Source organism: Pan paniscus, chromosome 17, assembly GCF_029289425.2.
Source record: "Pan paniscus chromosome 17, NHGRI_mPanPan1-v2.0_pri, whole genome shotgun sequence".
NCBI lineage: Eukaryota > Metazoa > Chordata > Mammalia > Primates > Hominidae > Pan > Pan paniscus.
In genome coordinates this window covers 35,239,777-35,267,455 of record NC_073266.2, presented here as the reverse complement: position 1 = coordinate 35,267,455, position 27,679 = coordinate 35,239,777, and the positions used below count along the sequence as shown (strand labels likewise).

The window sequence follows — 27,679 nt, the reverse complement described above, 5'->3', positions numbered from 1 at the left end:
AACTTAGGAATTTTGATGTAGGTTTCATTTTCAAATTTTGCTTTGGATTTTACTTTAAGCTCAAACATCTCAATGTCTAGCCTGCTTCACATACACAGATTGACAGAGTGCATACTTTCCCATGGTTCCTGGCAAGCTGAAGGAAAGAACATTATCTCCAAGTTTAGCCCACATTCAATGCCACCTACCCGGATCTCCATGGCCTTTAGTTATTAAAAACAAGAGACTGTGATGATGATATTGATTTGGGACTCTGAAATGATTACTGAATATAAATGCCTCTTTATGCAACATATTTTTCTTACTTACATCTAAGAAAAATTCCCAAGTATATAAAAAGATAAATAAAAACATGCAAATTGGTTTTTTTCTCATCATCTTTGACCGAATCCAAATATAAAATCACTTTGGGAGGTAGTGTGGGTATGGTAAGGATCAGTCATACATATCACTTTCAGGTGTGCACCCAGAGAAGCACCGTATACGAATGTCCCTCATTGTGATCACACAGCATTGGGAGGAAGTGGGGAGAGTGGCTGTTAACTGCAGGGGTGAGAAGCCTCCCTGAGCAATGGTGAGCAACACATGGACACTAATGTTCTCTTACGCATTAATCTCCAGAGTGTGCATTCCATATCGACTCTCAATAATATACTTTCCAGGGTTTGCATGGACATTTATTGGCACCTGGTTTTTATACCTATAACAGAATGGAAACAAAATGAAGTAAGTTGAAGTGTAAACAACTTCATGATTAAACACACACATACAATTCTTGTTCTTGCAGGAACACCTGTAAACAGGGCACTGAGGGTAGCACCAGCATCGATTAAATAAATGTAAATCATATTAGCTTACGTGAAGTGCACCAGCAATACATCACACTTCTTGATGAAGTGCTTTCCCCTCCTCTATAAACTTACATGAAAAATGTTGACGATTCACAACAATATGGCTGAATATCATGTAACATAATGTTACCGAAAAAAGCCAGTTACAAAACAGTGCACAGCAGAATGATTGCTTTTATATAGAATACAAAAACAAAAAGACTAATTAATGCTACTATAAATCAGTAGTGTGTTGGGACGCAAGAAGGAGGCTTCTTGGGTGTCAATAATGTTTATTGATTTGGGTGTCAGTTACATGGGTGTGTGCAATCTACAAAAATTCACTAAAGCAATTCATTTGTAAAAGTGTGCAGTCTTTGGGAAGCCGAGTGGGCAAATCACTTGAGGTCAGGAGTCTGAGACCAGCCTGGCCACCGTGGTGAAATACCATCTCTACTAGTAATACTAAAAATTAGCCAGGCATGGTAGCACACACCCGTAATCCCAGCTACTCAGGAGGCTCAGGCACAAGAATTGTTTGAACCCAGGAGACGGAGGTTGCAGTGAGCTGAGATTGTGCCACTGCACTCCAGCCTGGGCGACGGAGTGAGACTCCATCTAAAAAAAAAAAAAAATTTGCAGTATATAATATGCACACTTTTTGTGTGCATGTTATATTATAATTTAAAAGGTTTTAGGCCAGGCATGGTGGCTTATGCATGTAATTCCTGTAATCCCAGCACTTTGGGAGGCTGAAGTGGAAGAATCACTTGAGGCCAGGAGTTTGTGACCAGCCTGGGCAATAAGCAAGACCCTGAATCTACAAAAACTACAAAAAATTAGCTGAGTGTAAACCTGTAGTCCCAACTACTTTGGAGGCTGCAGTGGGAGAATAGCTTGAGCCTGAGAGGTTGAGGCTGCAGTGAGCTATGATCGCACCACTGCACTCCAGCCTGGGCAACAGAGTGAGACCGTGTCTTAAAATAAATAAAACAAACAAACAAATAAGCTTTTAAAAAATAAATAAAACAAATAAATACATAAATAAGCTTTTTAAAAAGTTGACCACTATTGATGTAACAGAGAGGAAGGCTTTGTGTTGGGGGTTTTATTGCTGGCTATCTGTGTAGGATGAGAGCAAAACATTCTTCCTGCTAACATTCTTGCATGTTGTTAGAAGCAATATCATTATTATTATTATTATTATTATTTTTTTTTGAGACAGAGTTTCACTCTTGTTGCCCAGGCTGGAGTGCAATGGCATCATCTTGGCTCACTGCAAACTCCACCTCCCGGGTTCAAGCGATTCTCCTGCCTCAGCCTCCCCAGTAGCTGGGATTACAGGCACCGGCCACCACACCCGGCTAGTTTTTTGTATTTTTAGTACAGATGGGGTTTCACCATGTTGGTCAGGCTGGTCTCGAACTCCTGACCTCAGGTCATCCACCTGCCTTGACCTCCCAAAGTGCTGGGATTACAGGTGTGAGCCACTATGCCCGGCCTGCAATATCATTGTATTGAACGATCATTATATTTAAGTGTTTTATTCAATGTCATAAACAAACATGGCTCTTGCCTTGGAAGAATTTATAATATAAATCATGAAAGGAAACTTCTGACAAATAAGAGCTGAAAGCCTCCCTTTTTCTGACTGTTCCATATCTGGTTAAGCCTCACAGACCTCAGAGAGTGGACTACGCAGGCGGGCCTCTCCCTGGGACCCTGTCTTCTGGGTCTGTACATGGCGCCTGGATTCTTCACCACTTCCTCATGTTCTCAGTAGCCAGTGGCTATGGTGCTGGACCAGGCTTTTCTACTTAAACCATTTTCTGCCCAAAAGAGGAACTGGGTTTCACTTGTTTCCCTTTCAGACAGCCCACTTCGCACGCACAGATGACGTCAATAACCCTGATTAACATAGCTGACACAGAGAATTGACTATGAGCCAGGCAATGCTCTAAGCGCTTTATGCATACATTGGTAAGTTCAGTTCTCACAACCACCGTATGAGATAGTGCTGTTTTTAACCTCATTTTCCAGATGAAGAAACCAAGGCATGAGGGTTTCAGGAACTTGCCCAGTCACACAGCCAGGAACAGCAGAGGAGGGATTTGAACCGGCAGCCTGGCTGCTGACCCATATGATGCTTCCATTTTCCAATTATTCTGTCTGCATTTCATTTCTTCAGACTTGTGGACGTGATCATAAGGAGGTTTGGGAGTAGGGAACATGATGGAAAGGGAGAGGAAGGAAGAATACTGGCTTCAGTCAGCTCCTTCCTTTCCCCAACTCTCTCTCTCACACACACATACACCCCTCTGTCCCTAAAGCACATTATTCATTTTCTACACTTAAAACAAACAAACACTCTCCTCCATATAACAAAACCCGAACTCATCCTTCAAGATTCAGATCAAATGCAACTTCTTCAATAAACTCTTCCCTAAAATATGATACAATATGAATCGTTCCTGCCTCTCTGCATCAGGGTTACTTGCTTCAAATTACTAAATATAACATTTATCAAAATTATGGTTGGATATGTGTGTCTTCTATTAAGTTGCCAAACCTTTGAGGTTGGGATTGTGTCTGATCCACATTTACTTTTTTTTTTGAGACAGGGTCTCGCTCTGTCTCCCATGCTGGAGTGCAATGGTGTGATTATAGCTCTCTGCAACCTCCACCTCCCAGGCTCGAGCAATCTTCCCACCTCAGACTACCAAGTAGCTGGGACTACAAGTGTGCACCACCACACTCAGCTAATTTTTTCTATTTTTTTGTAGAGACAGGCTCTTGCTATGTTGCCTATGCTGGTCTTAAACTCCTGGGCTCAAGCAATCCTCCCACCTCGGCCTCCCAAAATGCTAGGATTACAGCCATGAGCCACTGTGCCTGGCCTGATCCACATTTACTTCTATTCCTACTCCTGAGGAAGAATGAGTCATGGGCAAACAGCAGGCGCTCAGAATTGGTTAAATTTGGTTGAACAGAATTAGCACGTAATGCAATAGATTAATTGTAGCTTCATAATTTTTTGTCTGAGAGAACAGAGTTCTGACAAGCATATATGTCATGATATGGATGATTTTATTTTAAATAAATAGCGATGAGGTCTCACTATGTTGCAAGAGTTGGTCTCAAATTCCTGGGCTCAAGCGATCCCCCTGCCTCAGCCTCCCAAAGTTGGATGATTTTAAATAAATGCACACGAAGAAAGTAAGTTGACAGTCTCAGTTCCCTCAGATGTGAAATGGAGAGGGTGGGACTGGCTTAAGAATCGCAGCTGTGTGGCAGGTGCAGCAACATAACCTTCTCCAAACACAGAAGACCCTGCAAGTTGATGCAGTGCTATTTCCTGCCAGCAGCTTCAGACAGCTGTCTCAACATGGCTCGAGCAGACAGGACTATCTGTCAGAGATGGCCTGGAAAAAGAAATCTACTGGCCACTTCTAATCTCCCGCATTCCCCGTTTAGATGAAGTACAGGGTAGAACATGTTAATTGGCATGCTCTTCTTCTATAATTGGTTTAGGTAATTTCACACTGGACTCAAGCTCACTCTGGCTCTGCTCTTTCTTGTGCTGGAGGGTTTTCAGTGGTTCCTCTTTGCCTAAGAAAAGCGCTGTGATACCAACGGCTGTGACGTGCTGTTTGACCAAATGACTCAGTGACACTCAATTCGGCTTCTGATCAAAAGTATTGCTCATATCTCTATAAAATTTTCATTACAAAGTATTCTGCAGGTCAGCAGTGGCAGTTCATGCCTGTAATCCCAGAACTTTGGGAGGCTGAAGCAGGAGGATCGTTTGAGGCCAGGAGTTCGAGACCAGCTGCGTAACATGGCAAGACTCCATGACTGTAAAAAATGAATTTTAAAAAATAAAATAAAAAACTATTTTGCAGCTCCCATAGTTGCTTCACCATCCTTTCTTTCCATTACTACTCAATTTAGCACCCTAATACCTTTTCCCCAGCTAACAACTTTACTATTATCACCACATGGCAAGAGAAATGGGTTTAAAATACACACACACCACACATCACTTTGACTGCAGAGCTTGTAGTCTTTTCTCTGGAGCTCCAGATACCAATGTGAGAAATTCTTCATTTAAAGCGGTGGTCAAGGATTAAGTCAGAAAGGTATTTGATTCTATTCTCCAAAGAATTCCACCCAGTGAGGCATTTAGGTTTGCAGTCACTTGAGACTGGCTATTTTTAGCTTTAAGTCAGGGAAGAAAGGAAGGATTTGGGGCCTGTCCTGTATATACTTCACAGCTTGTTATTTCTAGAACATGAAATTCCAAGCTGAGTAGTCATCGGCTAATTTTGGAGGTTAATCCACACCCTGGGATTACATATCAAAAGCTTTCTTAAATCCCTGTGAATATTCAGATGTATACTATCTCCCTTATCATTTTTATGTAATGTCTATGAATTGTTAATGAGCTTTCAGTATACTATAAGTTTTTCCAGTGACATTTCCTTTATGTGTGTGAAACACACAATTCTTCCAGACAAATGTCAGTTTGGATGTTGGGCCGAGTTTATAGTATGGGGTCACAGTAAAAGCTCTTTGGCAGTGTAAAGCATGATCAAGCAAAAGACTTCACAAAAATTATTTTCTACCCACAAATAATGCACACCGAGATGATCTTTTTTTTTTTGAGACGGAGTCTTACTCTGTCACCCAGGCTGGAGAGCAGTGGCGCGATCTGTGCTCACTGCAACCTCCGCCTTCCGGGTTCAAGTGGTTCCCCTGCCTCAGCCTCCCAAGTAGCTGGGACTATAGGAGCGTGCCACCACGTCCAGCTACTTTTTGTATTTTTAGTAGACATGGGCTTTCACCATGTTGGCCAGGCTGGTCTCAAACTCCTGACCTCAGGTGATCTGCCTGCTTCGGCCCCCAAAGTGCTGGGATTACAGGTGTGAACCACCACGCCCGGCCAAAGATGATCTTTAATATACTGAATCTCACCACAAATGAGATTGCTGCTTATAATCCAACCTGTTTTGAATAAATCACTCTAGACCCACTTTAAAAACTAATTATCTGAGAGAGATTGAGAGAGAGAGAGATCCCATTGGGATAGATTTTGGAATTAAGTAAATAAGAAAAATCCAAAGTAAAACTCCAAATCCTTATGTTGGAAAACTGTTGCAAATTGTAAATAATTTGTGTTAACCATTTTAAATATAAGCTGTTTTTTCTATGATAATATGGTAGTAACTGCTAAATTTGAATATGTGATTAATAATTCTAATCTTGAAAATAAACTCAATGCATGATTCTATTACGAAATTTACAAACCCTCATAATTTGTGAGAATAGAAGAGTTTTCTGAATCTCTGCCTTTGTAACTATTTTATTCCTAGGTTTTGAATTATTATAATGGGCTTAATGACACATTTCTTTAAGTATCTATTTGACAACGACCTTTGGGTGAAACTGAATAATTTTTTTTTGAGACAGGGTCTTGCTCTGTCCCCCAGGCTGTAGCGCAGTGGTGCGATCTCACTCACTGCAACTTCCACCTCCCAGATTCAAGCAATTCTCCTGCCTCAGCCTCCTGTGTAGCTGGTACTACAGGTTCCTGCCACCACACCCGGCTAATTTTTGTACTTTTAGTACAGATGGAGTTTCACCATGTTGGCCAGGCTGGTCTCGAACTCTGGACCTCAGGTAATCCGCCCGACTCGGCCTCCTAAAGAGCTGGGATTACAGGCGTGAGCCCTTGCGCCTGGCTGAAACTGAAGAATTTTAAACATGTATTATAAATGTTTTGCTTGAGGATCTAGTCCAGTGTCCAACATATAGATATGAAAACATGAGTGCCGAGTGAGTGAATGACAGGTACACACTGATACCAACACATTGCTCCAATGAGTTTTCCTGATCTTCCTGCAGGCTACAATCAAGATTTCCATGGACAAATTCAATCTAGGCTTCAGGCCAGAAACCCAAATGAATCCTGCTCTTTAAAAAGTATACCTGTCATGAGGTGAGGGGAGCGGGAGGGACAGCATTGGGAGATATACCTAATGTAAATGACGAGTTGATGGGTGAAGCACACCAACATGGCACATGTATACATATGTAACAAACCTGCACGTTGTGCACATGTACCCTAGAACTTAAAGTATTATAATAATAATAAAAAGTATACAATTAACACTATTCTCTCCTTTTAAAGAAAACTTTTTCCTTCTCCACTATTTCACATAATGTTTAAAATCTGACTAGGTAATACGTTTATATGGTTCAAGAACCAGAAAGAACTAAGGGTGCACAGTGAACCCTTCCTGGTAACTTCCTAGAACTTTTGTCCCTTTGACAAGGCTCCCCCTCAGGGTCAATAGCTTTTCTTAGGTTCTTACATATCCTTCCAGAATTTCATTATGCAGATAAAACAAAAACAAACATAAATGCTTTTTTCTTCCCCCTTTAAACAGAAAGACTCTTATTATACAAGTTATTACATAAATGTACCCTATTAAATTTTAAAACTTTAATTTTTTTCACTACATATGTATTTTCCCTTCTATGTTGACAGAGTCCTCCTGCAGGATGGCCAGCTTCACGGTAGGGGTGCAGCAGCATCCTCTGCAACTAACTTTTCTTTATTCTTCTTTTCTTTTTTTTTTTTGAGACAGAGTTTCGCTCTTGTTGCCCAGGCTGCCTGGAGTGCAGTGGCGTGATCTCAGCTCACCGCAACCTCCGCCTTCCACGTTCCATCAATTCTCCTGCCTCAGCCTCCCCAGTAGCTGGGATTACAGGCATGCTCCACCACACCCGGCTAATTTTGTATTTTTAGTAGAGACAGGGTCTCTCCATGTTGGTTAGGCTGGTCTCGGACTCCCGACCTCAGGTAATCCACCCGACTCGGCCTCCCAAAGTGCTGGGATTACAAGCGTGGGCCACCGCGCCCGGCTTGTAACTAACTTTTCTACCGAGGCCAGTGCTTAGACAGGTTCCCTGCTGCTGTCAGAGTGAGTTGGGAATAGGACGGTACTGCATCCTGTCTCTGCACCTGACCTTAATGAGAGATGTGTGTGCCCTCATTCAGTGCTCTCTGGTAACCTCTAGGTTCCACATGAATAGATTTGGTTAGTAATGTGGGATTGGTTGGAGAGCGGCTGCTGAGTGCTTGTATCATTTGTTAGGCCTCAGGAACTCCCATGAGTGAAGGTGTCCAGTGGAAACTTGGAGCCAAACCCTCTTTGGAAAGGGCTCTGCCAGAGCCAGGCCCGCCACACGTGCCTTTGAAAGATGTGGCTAAGGACGTAACTGCTATGAGTGGAGGCAGTGTGATTATATGAAGCATCATCACAAATTTACTCCTTTAATAAACCTGCTGATATTCAGGAAGGGCATTCTCAATATTCCCTTTGTACTTCTCCTCAGTGTCAGGCCCAGGAAGCTGCAATCGGATACCAAAAAGGTATAAATGCCAGCAATGTCATCACCAACAATCTTGGTTGTTGCTTGGGCTGCGGGTTCCCAGGTCTTCAAGGGGAAGGCTGCTTATTGAAGATTTCATGCTCTGTACCAGTGATGCAAAGTCAATTAGCACTCCAGTGAATGATTTTTTTCGTTCTTTTTTTTTTTTTTTTTTTTTTTGAGACAGGGTCACACTCTATTGCTCAGGCTGGAGTGCAGTAGTGCCATCTCAGCTCACTGCAACCTCTGCTTCCTGGATTCAAGTGATTCTTGTGCCTCAGCCTCCCGAGTAGCTGGGATTACAGGTATGCACCAACACACCTGGCTAATTTTTGTATTTTTAGTAGAGACACGTTTTCTCCATGTTGGCCAGGCTGGTCTCAAACTCCTGGCCTCAAGTGATCTGCCCACCTCGGCCTCCCAAAGTGCTGGGATTACAGGTGTGAGCCAGCTCGCCCAGCCCAGTTAATGACTTTTTAAAAACATGCCCAGGAATATATACTAATCCTATCCAGAAGTCAACTCCCAGAGGTGGATTTAACTTGAAGCAAATGAAGCTTAAATTTCAGGGTCTCTCACTACCCAAATCCCTGCAAGACCTTATGTCCTAACTTATACTGCTAATTTATTTATTTAGTTTGTAAAGAGTGCCCTCCAAGTTGTATCAGCTTCATGCCAACAAAACCTGACCCTGACCCTGTTTACTGCCATTTCCAGTCATCAGTTATCTGCTAACTGATTGTCCAAGTTTCAGCTTTACCCAGGGCAACTCTTGTTCTCAGAAGTATAGTTAACTATTTTCCTAGTTGTCTCCCAGTTCTTTTTGTTTGTTTTTTTGTTTTTTTAGCTCAGTTACCCAGGCTGGGATGCAGTGGCGAGATCAGAGCTCACTGAAGCCTTGTTGTTTGTTTGTTTTAATATTTATTTTCCACTTAGCTTGCAAGGCAAGGAGACTGTCTGTGAAATGCTCTGGTCTGTCCCTCGTGGGAGAATGTACGATAAAGAATGAAGTCACTAGGACTGATGCTTTGCACGGGGCTCAAGGGAGTTGTTCTCTCCAAGAGCACTAACGGAGGTGCAGGGACCAGAGGAGCCTCATCCAGTACTTCTGGAGAGGAAGCTTGTCTCTGTGTCTTCCCTTTTGTTTGAAATGAGCCCCTAGGACATAAACTTCACATGTAAAGGATGCAAATATTTCAAAGCCACCTGTAAGGGTTTGGGGATCAACTCTACTGCTTCTCAGCTCTGTTAGTGAGGATCACTGGAAATGGACAGTATTTCTATTTTTGAATTTAACTGGAATTTGAAGGGTTGACAGTTTGGTCATCTCCTATTTTTCCGGAGAGTTTCCATTCTTTTTGTTTTTGTTTTTAATTACTTTTTTTCCAGATCAACAGAGCACAATGTAAGGAGTCTAATCTCTGAAGTTCAGCTCTGCTTTCGTGAAATCACATCACTTTTGCTTAATAACACCATCAGCGGTATGTGGCCGGGTTTTTATTCCAGTTGCTGTGTACTTAACAGAATAAATAAATGCTTAGGAATTGAATGATTATCTCCCAGAAGCTACTTTGTATCCTTTTGATAATCATCTTAAATTCTAATTTTTTTAAAGTGGGAAAACACAGATAGGAAACTGTGTAATAAACACATTTATTCAACAAAGGCCTCTAATTATTCATTTATTATTGATACATTTTAATTCATGAAAGAAGAAATATTTTTACTAATATTTCTTGCAGCTGAAAATTTGTTATTGTTTGTGCATTTCTATAGGAAAGTTTGGAATTTTTTTTTTGAGGTGGGAAGTAATTGGTTTTTTAAGAAGAAATGTCCCTTTAACAGGCCACATTGTGCAACTCTATAGTCACAGAGAAGGGCAGGCAAAGGCAGAGTGATTGCTAACTTACTTTTCCATTTTAAAGCTTGTAAATTGATTTTTTTAAACTTCATTTTTATAGAAATATGTTTCCACAGTTCTCATCTATAAATTATTTGCCCTGATAATTCATAGCCAGCTTTGATTTTTATTCTTTGGTTTTCAAACTCAGAAGCCCTGAAAAGAGTTTACATACATAGAAAAATTGTAAGTAAATCCAAAATCATCAAAGACAGATTAAGATTACAAGTAAAAACTCACCATGTGCTCCTTAAGAACAACCTTAGAAGCCAGGAGCGCTGGCTCACTCCGGTAGTCCCAGCACTTTGGGAGGCCGAGGTGGGCAAATCACCTGAGGTCAGGAGTTCGAGACCAGCCTGGCCAACACGGCAAAACCCCGTCTCTACTGAAAATACAAAAATTAGCCAGGTGTGGTGGTATGCACCTGTATTCCCAGCTACTTGGGAGGCTGAGGCAGGAGAATTGCTTGAACCCAGGAGGCGGAGGTTGCAGTGAGCTGAGATTACATCACTGCATTCCAGCCTGGGTAACAAGGCGGGACTCTGTCTCAAAAAAGAAAAAAAAAAAAGAATAACCTTAGAGAGTTAATTGGATTTATCTTGTCAGCTACCTCCACAGTGCTAGGCAGGCATCTGATCAACATTAGAAATAACAGAAAAGAAAGGAGAAGGACGCAGACACTCTGGGTGACAGTGACATTCATGTAGTGTTTATATTGCAACCTAAGGTGCATTTACCACCATTCCTGAAAATAAGAAAAAAGCATGCAAATACCTGCACCAGAGAGTAAAACTGAAATATCTTTTTTAATTGGCTCAATTATTTTCATACTTCTGCCGTCTATGGCACATATTTGTGACATGTGACAGGAAAGTTCTCAGGTTAGGGATCACAAAGTCATTGACAATTGCAATAGGATATATTATGAAGGAGGAAAAAGAGTGCTTATTCTTTATGGAAAGAAAATATCTCATGCCCCATGTTGGGTAATATCTGCCTTCCAATTCTTTCTTTTGTTTGGTGTCAGAAAACACATTGATGCAACTTGCTTATGCTCTCTGGTAAAAAAAATAAATAAATAAGAAAGGAAGAAAGAAAGAAAGAAGGAAGGAAGGAAAGGAAGGAAGGAAGGAAGGAGAGAGAGAGAGAGAAAGGAAAGAAAGAAAGAAAGGAGAAAAGAAAGAAAGGGAAAGGAAGGAAGGAAGGGAGAGAGAGAAAGAAAGAGAAAGAAGGAAGGAAAGAAAGAGGAAGATAAAAAGAAAGAAAAAAAGAAGGAAAAGAGAGAAAGAAAGAAAAAGAAAAGAAAGAAGAAAGAAAAAAGAAAGGAAGAAAGGAAGAAAGGCACATTGAGGCCTCAGCTCACATGAGGGGTAGAGATGGGAGTTTTAGTTAAAGGGAGTTTTGTAAAAGGCAGCGTTGCTTCTGATCACAAAATCCTGCCATGTTGTGTAAAGTTCATTGTTGGAAGCTAATTTTTACCTAACTTTTATCATCCGTAAGAGTTATAGACATACATTTGGTATGTTGGTACATATGTTGACTAAAATGCAATACTTCATATAAAATAAAGATCCATTTGTATAATAGGATTATAGAGTATTATCATGTAGTGTATATATGCAAGACTGTTTTTTCTTCCCATGCATACAAATTCATCTCAATACCCTTCTTCACTCTTTTAAAAACCTATACAATCTTGTAGATGTCTTCATTGACTCTTGCATATGGTTGTTCTGTGTGTTTCCACTAGAGGTGAACTTAACTTTGTGTAATGAATTCTGTTAGCTTTCATAAAGATAACATACCACGTGACACGAGGTTCTGGCCAGCCTGCTATGGAGCAATGCAATTTTACATTCTCCTTCTCCCAAACCGTGTGGGAGCGAGGTTTAATGATAAACTCAGGAGCATGGAGAAGATGGTCTTCATTCAACTTGGCATGATATGTCTCGGTTTCTTCTAACTGAAAAAACAAATATGCAAACAAACATATTACCAAAATACCAATAAATCAAAGTGAATTTTGGTGCTAAAATAACAAGTAGAAGGCAAAAGTTTTATTTTTCCATTTGGAAGCTTAATTTTGTGTAGAGAAAATGCACTCCCTTCTCCCTTTTAAGAACAGAGGTAGTTATTTGACATTTAACATTCTAAGCTTAAGCAACATCTTTGATTTCTTTTTCTTTCTTTCTTTTTTTTTGGCCCGGACTGGAGTGCACTGGTGCAACCTGGATCACTGCAGCCTCTGCCTCCCAGGTTCATGCGATTCTTGTGCCTCAGCCTCCCGAGTAGCTGGGATTACAGGCATGCACCACCATGCCTGGCTAATTTTTGTATTTTTAGTAGAGATTTTAGGGGTTTCACCATGTTGGCTAGGCTGGTCTCGAACTCCTGTCCTCAAGTAATTCTCCTGCCTTGGCCTCCCAAAATTGGGATTACAGGTGTGAGCCACCACACCTGATCATATTTTACTTCTCCAAGGTGGATTTCTTAAGGCTCTTTAAAATCTTTAATTTCCTTAAAACCTAAAATTCCATGGAGTTTAAAACTATTGTTTGCTTTCTTTGACCTACATATTAATATTTTAATGTCTTTCTCCTTGTTTTCTTATGTTTTGTTTCTCCAAAAGACCACATATTCTTCATTTGAAACAAATCAGCTGGGTGCAGTGGCTCACACCTATAATCCCAACATTTGGGGAGGCCGAGGTGGGTGGATCACTTGAGGTCAGGAGTTCGAGACCAGCCTTGCCAACATGGTGAAACCCCATCTCTACTAAAAAAAAAAAAAAAAAAAAAAAAAAAACGAAAATTAGCCGGGTGTGGTGGCACGTGCCTGTAATCCCAGCTACTTGGGAGGCTGAGGCAGAAGAATCGCTTGAATCCGGGAGGCGGAGGCTGCAGTGAGCTGACACTGCGCCATTGCACTCCAACCTGGGGGACAGAGCGAGACTCATCTCAAAAAAAAAAAAAAAAGAAACAAATCAATCTATATCTACACACACACACACACACACACACACACACACCCCTTATGACATGCATTTCCACCTTTGTAAGTTACTTTAAACTGTCTTTTCTTACTGTTTTCCTCAGGGACAGGTGTTCTGCCTTTTCTCGAATCACAACTTTCCTTGACTTCTTTTCAGAAGTTACTTCCTGTTGAAGAGCGGATGTGGCCTGTTTGGAAACCACGGACTGCCTGGATGCCGTGGACTGCCTGGATGCCGTGGACTGCTTGGATGCTGTGGACTGCTTGGATGCCATGGACTGCTTAGATGCCGTGGTCTGCTTGGATGCCGTGGACTGTTTAGATGTTGTGATTCCTTCCTCACTAGCAAGAAGATTCCTCTGGGCTATATAAGCAGCAGCTTCTTTAATTCTTTCTTCTTCCGTATCAGTAATTCCACTGACATGCTTTTGACTAAAACACAACAATGGCAAAATGTAGATGTTGTGGATGGCAGTGATAAGATTGAGTAATTTTACTAAGTTCAAGGTACCACACCTCAGACACTGTATCCTGCACCAAAAGAAAACCCGACATAGAAAAAGCAGGTGAATCAGAAGCTGACACTTCATGTACAGAAGTATTCCTCACCTTAACAAATAACAACAATAATAACACCTATGATGGCCCTGGTGATTTTCACATACACTATCTTGTTTCATCCCCATACAAACCCTATGAGATAAACTTTTTTTTTTTTTTTTGATATGGAGTCTCGCTCTTGTTGCCCAGGCTGGAGTGCAGTGGTGCGATCTCAGCTCACTGCAACCTTGGCCTCCTTGTTCAAGCAATTCTCCTGCCTCAGCCTCTCAAGAAGCTGGGATTACAGGCTCCTGCTACCATGCCTGGCTAATATTTTGTAATTTTAGTAGAGACAGGATTTCACCATGTTGGCCAGGCTGGTCTCGAATTCCTGACCTGAGGTGATCCACCAGCCTTGGCCTCCCAAAGTGCTGGGATTACAGGCGTGAGCCACCGTGCCCGGCCAAGATAAATTATTATTTCTGTTTTAAATATATGGTAACGAAGTTCAGATAAGTTAGATAACTTGGCCAAGGTCGTCTCACTGGTTGTCTTAGTGTGTTTAAACATGATTTTGTTTAAAATAAAAGATTATGGTTCCTTTCCAGAAAAGCCATATTGTTAAATGAGATCTAGTTTGTGTGCCTGTGACCCTGATACATGAGTAGGAGCTTGATCTGGGTTCTGTCACTTTGCTGATGTAATGCATTACCTGGAGTTGTTACAGGTATGAATAAGTTCTGAATTTACATGAGGTTCCTTATGCCTACTGGGTTTCTTTCTAAGATAATACATGTTGTGTGTGCATATACTATGTGTGTACCTATACTATATACTAAGAAATTATCAAACTTGTGATGGAAGTGGTGACGTTTATAAATGTGACTCGTTATTATTCATAATTGATGACAATAGTAAGGGAGTGGCAACATCCCAAGTGCAATGCCTACTGTGGCAGTTTATGATAGAATCTGTGCTGTGATTTATTCATGCCGTTTAAAAATATTTGAATTATTTTAACGTATTTCAATGCCTTTTGTTGTAAACCCCCTCAAATGTTTCGTGAGACAGTGTATTGATTACATCGAAGATTCTCTTGACATTGAGTCTCCTTAGACCTCTTAAGTCAGAATCGTGCATTCCAAGAATGATTACTTCAGAATGTAAGCAAATGCTGCCATTGTGTTAGCAAGTTCCTAGCATCTAAATCTATGCCGCTTGCTGAGGAATGAGATTCCACATTTGCCAAGATTGGGGTTTCTCATGGACTATTCCTAAAACATCTGGCAGACGAGATGAGTCCACGTTGTTTCTGACTAAATGTAGTGAGTAAATTTTAAGTTTTTTTCTCTCTCTGTAAATATTAATAAGCTAATCCCTACTATGGATGTTAGTAATATGTCCATTATTATTTGGGGGAGAGGAGGAAGATGAAAGATTTTTAGCTTAGTGTCCTCACATAATGACCTCTCATTCTTTTTTGAACAAGATAGGAAGTGAATGAATTACTAACTGAATACAAAACAAACCATCAGGAGAATTTGCTTGGAATTCTCTACGGAAGTCAATATGCAATAGGGAGATGTGAAATGAGCTTTGTGAGCTGTTTCAATTCATGTAATGATGGATCATATTCAGTGCTAGTCTTGCCCCAGGCTCCAAGTAAGAGAACTTTATGTTTAAGTTCTCATTACTACTGATACTGGATATGTTGGCACAGCTCTAGAGGGCCAAATGAAGTGATAGTCTCCTTGCCTTTTCCATTTACAAAGAAGCAAAACTTCGAAAAAAAACTAATTATTTCACACGAGAACTCAACTACAGTTAAAAAGTATGTTAGACCCAGGCAATAGGGATATTCTCCTTTAAGTAAAAGTCAGGATTTATCAGTGATAACCCTTCTATAATCTGGACACAAAAGCAAAACTGTGAGGCTAACATGTTGACAAAAGTATACTACTACAAAGTAAAAATAAATTTAAAATCTCCCAGTACTCTGTGAATCTCTGACAGTCTCAATTCAAAAATCTCTTGTTGACACAAAGTTTACTCGATTTATTGGAATATAAGTGGAAATTTCAGGTGCCATGCAGAGGAAATGGTATTTTCCAGAAGCACACTGTGAGTGCAGAGGGCATGTCCACTGCATTCGCCAGGCCTACGCGGGACTTTCAATTCTTTACCTCCCAGGCATGCAGCTTTCAGCAAGTCACTCTGCCATGATTTCCTTGTCCAAAACGTTGATATATTAATATCTCTGCAGGGTTGTATGGAGAATTTAGTAAGATGGTTTATATAAAGCATCTTGCGTGAGTCCCAGCAAATAATAATAGACACTCAACAAATGTTCATTTCTTTTCCATCCTCTCCTCAGATTGTTAATACTGCCAAAACCACTGTGAAATGTTATTTTCGACACAGTAACAGAGTATAGGTGATGACACCATGTAAGATATAATGGAGAACTAGAAATAAAGCCTAGAAGATCAATTTTTCTTCACATCTTTTTTTTTTTTTTTTTTGAGATGGAGTCTCACTCTGTGGCCCAGGCTGGAGTGCAGTGGCGTGATCTCAGCTCACTGCAACCTCTGCCTCCCAGGTTTAAGCGATTCTCCTGCCTCAGCTGGAGTGCAGTGGCGTGATCTCAGCTCACTGCAACCTCTGCCTCCCAGGTTTAAGCGATTCTCCTGCCTCAGCCTCCCCAGTAGCTGGGACTACAGGTGCCCGCCACCACACCCGGCTAATTTTTTTGTATTTTTAGTAGAGACTGGGTTTCACTGTGTTAGCCAGGATGGTCTCAATCTCCTGACGTTGTGATCCGCCCGCCTTGGCCTCCCAAAGTGCTGGAATTACAGGCATGAGCCACCGTGCCTGGCCTCACATCTTCTTTTATCACAGTTTATTTGTAAATGATCACTTCTTGAGATTGGTCCGGAAGAGAAAAATAGTTTGGTGTGGACAGAACAGGGAGAAGATGTTAGAAGTAAGAAGCTTCATTTTGTGCCCTGCCAAGTGGAGTCATGTCACGTAGGCTGGTGTTAAGCTGATGTGGTTTTTAAATGATTTTTTGAAACAGAGTGGGAAAAATACTGGAGACAAAAGATTTTACTGCTCTAGCCTACCATCTCTTATAAGGAATGCGAGTTACATTAAGCTACTGTGAAGAGGTCAAAAGGCTGGGCATCCATACTTAGCAGTGAAAGCATGTTTGTCTGGAAAGTTCACTTAAAAAAATCAGAGATAGCAAAGATATCAAATAAAAAGCTAAAAATAGAATGTTATTTATCCCTTTACCTTCCTAATTGGTTCAGAGCAATTATGACATTAGCCTCTGACACAAGTCAGAAAGGAACTGTCAGAGGGCAATGGAAAGAAAAACACAGGCAACAGAAGTAGGTCACCATCAATCACAACCAAATTATTTCCTGACTTCCAAGAGGATCTACTTTTCCATGACATTTGCTCTTAGAGGATGGCCTCACTTTGAGTGTCACCTGAGCTATGGGAATAACTCTGTTCAAAGAGAAATAAATAGGAGATGAACCAGAAAGTTCCTGTTGAGCTTTAATCTTGGTGTCCAGGACAAGTTTCCTTTCAAGATTCCTTTGAATATTATTACTGCTCAAAAATAATGTTTATGTAATAAAGATAGAAAATTGGCATCACACAGACTTGTGATTTAGTGATTATTTTGTCTGAAGTTTACCTCAAAGTAAATAGCAATCTATTTCCCATTGAACAAGGCATTCAAATTATGATGAGATTTTTTCCCCCAATGAATAATAATTAAAACCACACTGATAACCAAGATATTTTTCAGCTACCTAAATGTGTCATCTTGGGTTTTTTAAAAGTTCACCCAGGCCAGGTGTGGTGGCTCATGCCTGTAATTCCAGCACTTTGGGAGGCCAAGCAGGGAAGATCACTTGAGCCCAGGAGTTCAAGACCAACCTGGGCAATATAGTGAGACCCCATCACTACAAATAATTTTTTTAAAAAATTAGCTGTGTGTGGTGGCTCGTGCCTGTGGACCCAGCTACTTGGGAGGCTGAGGTAGGAGGATTGCCTGAGTCTGGGAGGTTGAGGCTGCAGTGAGCTATGTTTGTGCCACTGCACTCCAGCCTGGGTAACAGAGTGAGACCCTATCTCAAATACATAAATATATATACATATACATACATATATATGTATATATACATATACGTATATATGTATATATACATATACATATATATGTATATATACATATACATATATATGTATATATACATATACATACATATATATGTATATATACGTATATATGTATATATACACATATATATACACACACACACAAAATAATAAAAATTCACCCAACATTTTATAGTTTTTGAAGCTTTCTTTTTACTCTGGCTGTCCTGTCCAATCACTAGCATCCCAGGATCCACTTCCCATTCCAGCTAGTTTTATAAGCAGCATTAAGTTCTGATCATTCTTGTCATGTAGCCATCCTACGTGACGGCAAAATTTCTGAAGAGGAAGTCCCTTTTAACACAATTAACACATCTCTCTCAGTGCAGGGTTCCCAGCTTCCTCAGATCTTAATCAGTATATAGTAAGTGCTTAATAAAAGGTTAGCTGCTTTTACTATAATCTAACAAGTGCTCAATAAATGTTAGCTGCTATTTCTATAATCTGTTCACAACAATTATGACTATAATCTGCCATTCCTATAGCACTTACTATATACTTCTTAAAAATTAAAGCCAGGAAGAAAAAGCACACTCACCGTCCTGAGAAAATGGGTACCATGTAGTCACTGGGCAAATTTTCTTTCTCTTCTCCAGACAGTAGGCTGTGCTTGGCTCTCTTTGGTTTGGGGCTCAACTTGGATGAATAATCATCTAACAGCAGACTGGAATCTGTAAGTCTGAAATAAACCACCTAACATCAGACAGTAACAAAAAAAGGCATTTACAATATTCAAAATACGATAGAGGAAGTTTTAACTTGGGAGAAATTTTACCAAATCTTAGATCTCTAATGTTACAATTATCTCTTATCTTTAGAATTAAAGTAGAGTTAGAAAGATTTCAAATAATGGATTCTATATAGACAGAAAAGAAAAATAGTGATAATAATTTTATGGCTACAGTAATTGCATGGCTTTTTCCCCCACTTAAAGTTTCAAGAGAAAAGAGTGATGTTTTTATGATAGTTCTAAATGCCCTTTTGTGTTAATGTCATGTTGGAAATTTAGGCAGTCTATATAAATGGTTTGATACATGGTGCATCCAAATTCTTTTGGGAGCTTATTTAAAATGCATACTTTTCTAGATAGGTCCAGCCTGATGTAGGACCCTTGGTTTACACTGAGACCTTTATGTATTATAGGCAACTCCTGCCTTTGAAGGGACGTGGGGCTTATTAAATAATAGAGTTAACATATTTTATGGGAACACACGATGCCAATTGACTCAGTGATTCACAAGGGTGTGATAAAGAAGCCTTTGGTCAATTCTGTCTTCCTATGCACACTGGTACAAATGTGCACTTGGAGGTAGTTAGTGTTCTAATAAACCAAAAAATTGACTAGGGAAGTGGAAAACATGAGAGCAGAGATAGCAGAGAAAAAGGACTGATGAAATGAAAAGAATAGTCTTAATTTATATAGCTCTTGAATGAAATGAAATGCATTTTCATACAAACATAAACAATTTGGCATAAACTTCAGGAGTTCATGAACTCCCTGAAGTCAATCCATGAACTTGGGGCTAAAAGTCCCTGATCTACACATTAAGAAAAGATGTTAACAATAGGGATCTGTATGGGAACTCTCTGCACTATCCTTGTAATCATTTTGTAAATTTGAAACTATTCTTAAAAAAAAAAAAGTTAATATATTTTTTAAGAGCCCCCATCTAGAGAATCTCTAAAGACAAGGTGAATAGGGGTATTGTGGCATGGGAAAAGCCAAGCTGCCCAGTTGAAATAGAAAAACCTTCCAAACCATCCAAACCTTGACCATTTCCTAATCTTGGAAAATCATTTGAAAAAGCAAAAGGGATTACCTAATCAAAAGCAGAAGAGAGGCCAAGCACATACATGGTACAAAATGGATATATGACGATGCGAGAAAACAAGTAGCACAGGACTTTGACATGCAGGGCAGGCAGCGGCCCCTTGAATCCTCCGGGGAGGTCGCATGGAAATGGCCAAACTCTTCCTTCCCCACTATCTACCACCTCCCCCAGTGGGGAATATCCATCTCTTTTTATATGATGAGCATTAAAACTAAAGGTTAGAACTTTGAATTTAAGCTTGTGGATTGGTTACAAACTGGAAGCCAGGGTGACATTTGTTCCTGGCCAGCTGTCCTGGGCAGCAGCAAAACGACTGTATTCTATACCCCGGCAGGTCACAAAGTACAGGCTGTGCTTATACAGGTCTAAGTTTAAAGTGGTATTTTCCCTCACCTCTTTATTCCATTAGCATCCAAAATAACATACTTATGGGGCTTAAGAGTTTCATTTTTTCCCCCGTTTCCAGAACAGTTGGATTTCTAATTTCTCTCCTGTTTTTCTGCTTTTGCTTTTCTCTCTTTACTTCCATTCTGGTGGCCACAGTCATAGTCTCATGAGCTCATTATTTTTTGACATTTATTTACATCAAAATAGCTATGATTTGTTATTCTTTTCATTGCATTGCTCCTTTTTCTGTCATTTATCCTTTAAGACAAATTCTTAAAATAATGCATTTATTACATAGAATGTGCCATAATATGAGTATTCCATTCTCACAAGTAAATCACAGGAGCTGTTTTTTTTTTCTTTATGTCCTTCCAATGTAAGAGCTGATTTTTAATAGTTGAATTTTATGCTAAAGACTCATGGCACTTTCATCAGCTTCCACTTCATATTTCATTTGGAACAGAAGAATTTTTAAAAAGCATTATGATGTTATGTGTTATATAGTACTGCTTAGAAAACGCAAGATTTCCACTTTTATTATGCTAATATTTCTTCAAGCCTTTGATTTCTAATAAAGAGTATTGAAGAATTAGGTGTTAAAATACAATGCAAACTGATGATTTAGTAATGCTAAGACATTTATGTATTGAGGCTACCAAACAAAACTAAATCAGAGAGACGCAAACTTTAAAGAAAGTGACTATGTTATAATAAGCATAATTATCTTAAGAAAAACCATCCATAGTCTATTTTGTCATGATCCATGAACTCTGAAGTCCAACATCTTACTCTATCAAATTTTAAAGTTGAATAATGTTTCTAAAGGAGTTACATCGAATATGTAGATTTTAAATTTCTTTGATCTTAAATCAAAGAGCTAAATAAGGGCTTGCTAACCCCTTGGGCTTTTATGTATTTAAATTTTGAAAATAAGCCAACAACTCAGTTTCTGAGTAGATACCAAACTTAATATGTATGGACTGGTGTCAGTCTTTACCTATTAAAACTACATGTAGTGTTTTTTAATGTACTTAGCTTAAATCTTGAAGCTTTCTGAATTTTGATGAAAGCAATCAAATTAAGCAAAAGGCAAGGGTTAATTGTGTGTGTGTGTGCAGGTATCTATAAGCCTGTAACTGTATCTATATCTAGGTACATCTTTTTGTACTCCCCCACCAATTATGTTAGTCCTTGTTAATATGTCTACAGTTAACAGATTTTAAATACATATCCTGGTGTGTAGGACATTATCACATACATCTATGACTGGTAGCACCACAGGGAAGAGATGTAGCCAAGGTACAAAATGCACTCTCCGGAAATATTCCAGGAACTCAGAAGTAGACTTACACCTGCATCTAATTCAAATACTGAACAGAAAATATCATAACCACCTACTTGTTCAACTTCGTAACAGGAAAAGCAAGAACAAAACCATTTATAGAATCTCAGAGCTGAAAGAGGACTCGGGGATATTTATATCAGGCCCTTGATTTGACAGATGTGGAAAGCAAAGCCTGGAGAGTGTTTGTAACTCACCCATGCTCACACAGTGAGTTGGTGGTGAACTGGGACTAGCATTCATCTCTTCCTGATTTTCAGGTTAGTGTTCTTTACACTATACCAGTCATCTCCAACTTCCTTTTTTTTTTTTTTTCTGAGACGGAGTCTCACTCTGTCGCCCAGGCTGGAGTGCAATGGCGCGATCTCGGCTCACTGCAACCTCTGCCTCCCGAGTTCAAACAATTCTCCTGCCTCAGCCTCCTGAATAGCTGGGATTACAGGCGCACGCCACCGTGGCCGGCTAATTTTTGTACTTTTTAGTAGAGACGGAGTTTCGCCATGTTGGACAGGCTGGTCTCAAACTCCTGATCTCAGGTGATCTGCCTGCCTCGGCCTCCCAAAGTGCTGGGATCTCCAACTTTTATGATCAAGTACTCTCAATTTAAAAAAATTGGGGGCGTACTACCTATATATGTTTATTTATAAGTTCTATCCATATACTACTGTATAAATAGTCTAATTTTATGAAACATTCAATCAATAGAAAAATACTAAAGGCCACACTTGATTTTTTTTAAAAAAAGAAGTGTTAAGGCTGGGCGCGGTGGCTCACGCCTGTAATCCCAGCACTTTGGGAGGCCAAGGGGGGCGGATCACGAGGTCAGGAGATCTAGACCATCCTGGCTAACATGGTGAAACCCCATCTTTACTAAAAATACAAAAAATTAGCTGGGCATGGTGGCGGGCGCCTGTGGTCCCAGCTACTCGGGAGGCTGAGGCAGGAGAATGGCGTGAACCTGGGAGGCAGAGCTTTCAGTGAGCCGAGATCACGCCACTGCACTCCGGCCTGAATGACAGAGCGAGACTCCATCTCAAAAAAAAAAAAAAAAAAAAAAAAAGAAATGTTACTATTTCGTTCTTTCAGTTTGCAGACCATAAAACCATGTCATACTGCCCATGATGACTTTGATGTTGATTTGCTCTCCCTGAATTTATTCACCTAAATTGAAGTTATGAAATTATCAGTTACAGCTAAAAATAAAGCACAAAAAAACTCATTAAACTGAACATAAAGTAAAATGCTGGCCCCTTAAAGTTATGTTTATAATCACTATATAATTTGGGGAAATTTTTCCAGGTTCACTAGGATGAATAAATGTATTCATGCTTATGGGAAGTATAGATCTGCTTAATGGCTATGTTATTTTCTGAAAACAATCTGACAGCCTATCAGCACATTTCAGAGAAGGGATGAACTGTGGGCATTGTCTCCGCTGACTGTGCCACCAAAGCCAGCATCACCCATCCTTATGTGTTCAGGGTTAGGCTGCATTATTGGTTTCTCTGTCTTTCCCACTGCCTGTGACTACTCCAGAAGAGGGATGGTCTCAGTGATTTTTATATTCTCAGCACTGTGCCCAGTGCCTGACATAACTCAATAAATGTTTATTGAATGAAGTGAAATAAAGATTTATGGCCAGGCGCAGTGGCTTACACCTGTAATCTCAGCACTTTGGGAGGCCGAGGTGGGTGGATCACGAGGTCAGGAGTTCATGACCAGCCTGGCCAAGATGGTGAAACCCCGTCTCTACTAAAAATACAAAACTTAGCTGGGCGTGGTGGCGGGCGCCTGTAATCCCAGCTACTAAGGAGGCTGTGGGAGAGAACTGCTTCAACCCGGAAGAGGGAGGTTGCAGTGAGCCAAGATCGCACCACTGCCCTCCAGCCTGGGTGACAGAGGGAGACTCTGTCTCAAAAAAAGAAAAAAAAAAAAAGATTTATTCTCCTGTAGTAAAACCCTAGCTCAAGGATTCTCAACCCTGGTTTCACATCAGAATCAGCTGAGGAATGATTAAAAATGACTGATGCAGAGGTGGGACTTCCAGTATGGTGGAAGGAGTAGTTCCTCAGTTCCTGTCCCCAAAGCAGTGATGATATATAACACATTGTCAAAAATAACCAATCAGGGCTCTGAAAATCAATCAAAGGCATACACTACACTGAGAATTGGCTATTCATAGAACAAACAAACAACTGAACTTCACGTATGAGCAGCGGGAGTCTGTGTGTCATTCCTGCCTAGGCTTCTCCCATCCCTTACCCCCAGCTTAGTCCATAAGGTAGTTCAACAAAGATGAGAAAAGGCATGAAAAGGAGCAGCCAGGGAAGACTGACTTGATTTGGGGCACAATGTGATAAAACCCCACATCCAGCAGCACTGTGAATAACAGTAGCAATAATCTAGGTGGCAAACAAACAAGGGAAAACCAGCAGCTCAGCTAGCCTGAGGTTACAGTCAGGCTTGGGGCAAGAGCAGATTGGTAGATCAGCCAGAAATTTACCAGGAAGATCTGGAAAATAAGGTAGTCACAGGGTCCTTCATAAGCTCTCCATACATATATGTGTGGGAAAAATTGGAGAGGGCCAAGTTTTCCACACATCATTGGTTGACTGTAAGCCTGTGCACATGTGCAGAGGACAGGCAAGAGAGCCTGGAATTAAGCAAAACCAGACTTACGTAAAAATTACCTGCACACAGGCTGGGCACGGTGGCTCACACCTGTAATCCCAGCACTTTGGGAGGCCAAGGTGGGTGGATCATGAGGTCAAGAAATCAAGAGCATCCTGGCCAACATGGTGAAACCCTGTCTCTACTAAAAATACAAAAATTAGCTAGGCATGGTGGCACATGCCTATAGTCCCAGCTACTCCAGAGGCTGAGGCAGGAGAATCACTTGAACCTGGGAGGTGGAGGTTGCAGTGAGCTGAGATCGTGCCACTGCACTCCAGCCTGGGTGACAGAGTGAGACTCCGTCTCAAAAAAAAAAAAAAAATTACCTGCACACTTTAGCTGTGCTCCCTAACACACACTCAGATCTACTGCCAGAGGGTGGAAGATTTACTGTCTTGAGCTGTTTGGGCACAATGTCTGACCACTCATTGGCCATTAATCTATGCAAACACAGTGTGATTCCTAGGAATTCCGGCTTAAAAATGAGAACAAGAATTTAAAAAACAAAACAAAGCTGAGCAGAGACACCTGCAGCCACACAGCAGTTAAAGAGATTCTACAAGTATGTCCAGCCAAATTATTATTAAACAAAACTGAGATCACACCACTGCACTCCAGACTGGGCAACAGAGTGAGACTCCAGCTGAAAACAAAAACAAAAACAAAAAACCCAAAAAACAAAAAACAAAACCAAAATACAGCAACAACACACTCTGAGGAAAATTCAGAATTCAGAATAGTAACAATATATTATCTGACATGTCCCATTTTTAACAACAATAAAAGTTATGAGACATGCCAAGAAATAGGAAAATGTAACCCACACCAATGGGAAAATAGTAGTAAACAAAAATTGTCTCTGGGTTGTCCTTGATGTTGGGTTTAGCAGACAAAGACTTCAAAGCAGCAATTATAAATATGTTCAAAAACTGAAGGAAACCATGTTTAAAGAGTTAAAGGAATGTATTACAACAATGACTCAACAAATAGAGAACGTCAACAAAGAAATATAAAATAAAATCAAAGGACACTCTGGAGTTAAAAAGTACGATAACATGAAAATTTCTTAGAGGGACTCAACAGCAGATGTTAGATAAGGGAAGAAATAATCAATAAAGTTGAAAATAGAAATTACCCATTCTAAAGCAAAGAGAGATAAAAGAATAAAGAAAAATTAAAAGAGCCTCAGAAACCTGTGAGACAATGTCAAACATACTAACATATGAGTAATGGCAGTGCCAGAAAGGGAAGAGAGAGAGAAAGGGCAGGAAAATATATTTGAAGAAATAATAGACTAAAACTTCCAAAATTTGATGAAAATATTAATCTATGGATCCAAGATGCTCAAAAAACCCAAGTAGAATAACACAGAAAAAGATACTTAGACCTGGAAATATCGAAGTCAAACTGTTGAAAGTCAAAGCCAGAGAGAAACCTTGAAAGCATCAAGAGTAAAATGATTCTTTACACACAGGGGAACAATAATACTGTTAATGGTAGACTTCTCATCAGGAAAAATGGCACCGACATGACATATTTAAGTGCTGAAAAACAATGTTAATCAAGAATTCTATATCTGGCCGGGCGCAGTGGCTCATGCCTGTAATCCTAGCACTTTGGGAGGCCGAAGGGGGTGCATCACTTGAGGTCAGGAGTTTGAGACCAGCCTGTCCAACATGGTGGAACCCTGTCTCTACTAAAAATACAAAAATTAGCCGGGCATGGTGGTGCACTCCTGTAATCCCAGCTACTCAGGAGGCTGAGGCAGGAGAATCGCTTGAACCTGGGAGGCAGAGCTTGTAGTGAGCCAAGATCGTGCCACTGCACTCCAGCCCTGGTGACAGAGTGAGACTCCGTCTCAAAAAAAAAAAAGAAAAAAAAGACTAAAGGTAATTTAATTGTAATTTAAACCCACATGAAAAGATGGAGAACAACCAGACAGTAAATAATTGGGTAAATACAAAAGACAGTGTGTGTACATACACACATACACACGTATATGAACATATATGTATATAAGTTTATACATACATATGTATATAAATTTATATGTATATAAGCTTATACACATATATGTATGTAAATTTTTACATATATATTCTATTAAATTCTTTTTTTTTTTTTTTTGAGACAGAGTCTTGCTCTGTCACCCAGGCTGGAGTGCAATGGCGTGGTCATAACTATAACCTCGATCTCCCGGGCTCAAGCCATCCTCCCACCTCAGCCTCTCAAGTAGTTGGGACTACAGGCACACATCACCATGCCCAGCTAATTTCTGTATTTTTTGTAGAACTGAGATTTCACCATGCTGCCCAGGCTGGTCTCAAACTCTTGAGCTCAAGTGAGTCACCCACCTCGGCCTCTGAAAGTGCTGGAATTGCACATGTAAGCCACTGCACCCAGCCTTCTCTTAAGTTCTTTAAAAGATATAATATTGTATAAAATACTTATTGCATTGTGTTGTTGGGTTTACAACATTCATAGTTGTAATATACTTGACAACAGTGCAAAGGAGGGAGAAGGAAATGAAGCTATATTAGAGGAAAGTTTCTATGTTTACTGGTATTCAGTGAGTATATATTATCCGAAGTAGATAGAAATAAGTTAATATGTATATTGTAATTCCTAAGGCAATCCCTAGGAAAATAGCTCAAAGAATACAGTCAAGAAACAAAAGAATTAAAACAATACACTAAAAAGGTCCATTTAATACAAAATAAGGCAATAAAGGAGTAATTAAAGAGATAATGAGATATACTTTAAAAAGTGGCAGACATAAATACAACCATATCAGTAATTTTAGTAAACGTAAATGGAATAAAAAACTCCAAGGAACAGGCAGAGGCTGTCAGACTGAATGGAAAAATAAAGATTCAACTAATCCACTTATATGCTGCCACAAGAGGCACACCCTAAATTTAAAGACACATTTGTTAAAGTAAAAGGATAAAAAAGATATACCATGCAAATGGTAAGCTATAGTAATATAAAACATAATATACTTTACATCAAGAAATATTATTAGAGACAAAGAGGAATATTTCATATGATAAAATGGTCAATTTCTAAGAAAAACATAATTGTAAATGTATATACACCTAACAACAGATCCCCAAAATACATAAAGCAAAAATGACAGAATTGAAAGAAATATAAAACTGAAAAATAATAGTTGGAGACTTCAATATTCCACTCTCAATAACTGATAGAACAACTAGATTTAAAAAATCATCAGGAACATAGAATACTTGCAAAACACTATCAATCACCTTGACGTGACTGATCTTTCTTGAGTACTTTACCCAAGGACGACAGAATACTTACTCTTTTCAACATTCTCAAGGAGGGTTCATATGGTAGTCCACAAAACAATCTCAATCAATTTAAAAGAGCTAGAATCATGGGAAATATATCCCCAGATAACAGAAGAATTAAACAAGAATCTACAATAGAAAAAAATTTAGAAAATTCTCAAATATAAGGAAATTAACAACATACTTTTAAATAACCTATT

The 27,679-nt window shown here is 39.8% G+C and overlaps 1 protein-coding gene across 2 annotated transcripts in view; it reads right to left on the bottom strand.

Moving 5' to 3' along the window:
• The window catches only part of MYOM1 (myomesin 1), a 184,067-nt gene that overhangs the window by 111,603 nt on the left and 44,785 nt on the right, over positions 1 to 27,679 (bottom strand). For both annotated transcript variants that reach the window (XM_003817889.3, XM_034943650.2), the window contains exons 5-8: positions 18,470 to 18,610; positions 13,251 to 13,590; positions 11,973 to 12,130; positions 608 to 700 (exon numbers count right to left, since the gene is read on the bottom strand). In XM_003817889.3, the coding sequence (XP_003817937.3) occupies positions 608 to 700; positions 11,973 to 12,130; positions 13,251 to 13,590; positions 18,470 to 18,610 (732 nt within the window). The remainder of the gene's footprint in view (positions 1 to 607; positions 701 to 11,972; positions 12,131 to 13,250; positions 13,591 to 18,469; positions 18,611 to 27,679) is intronic.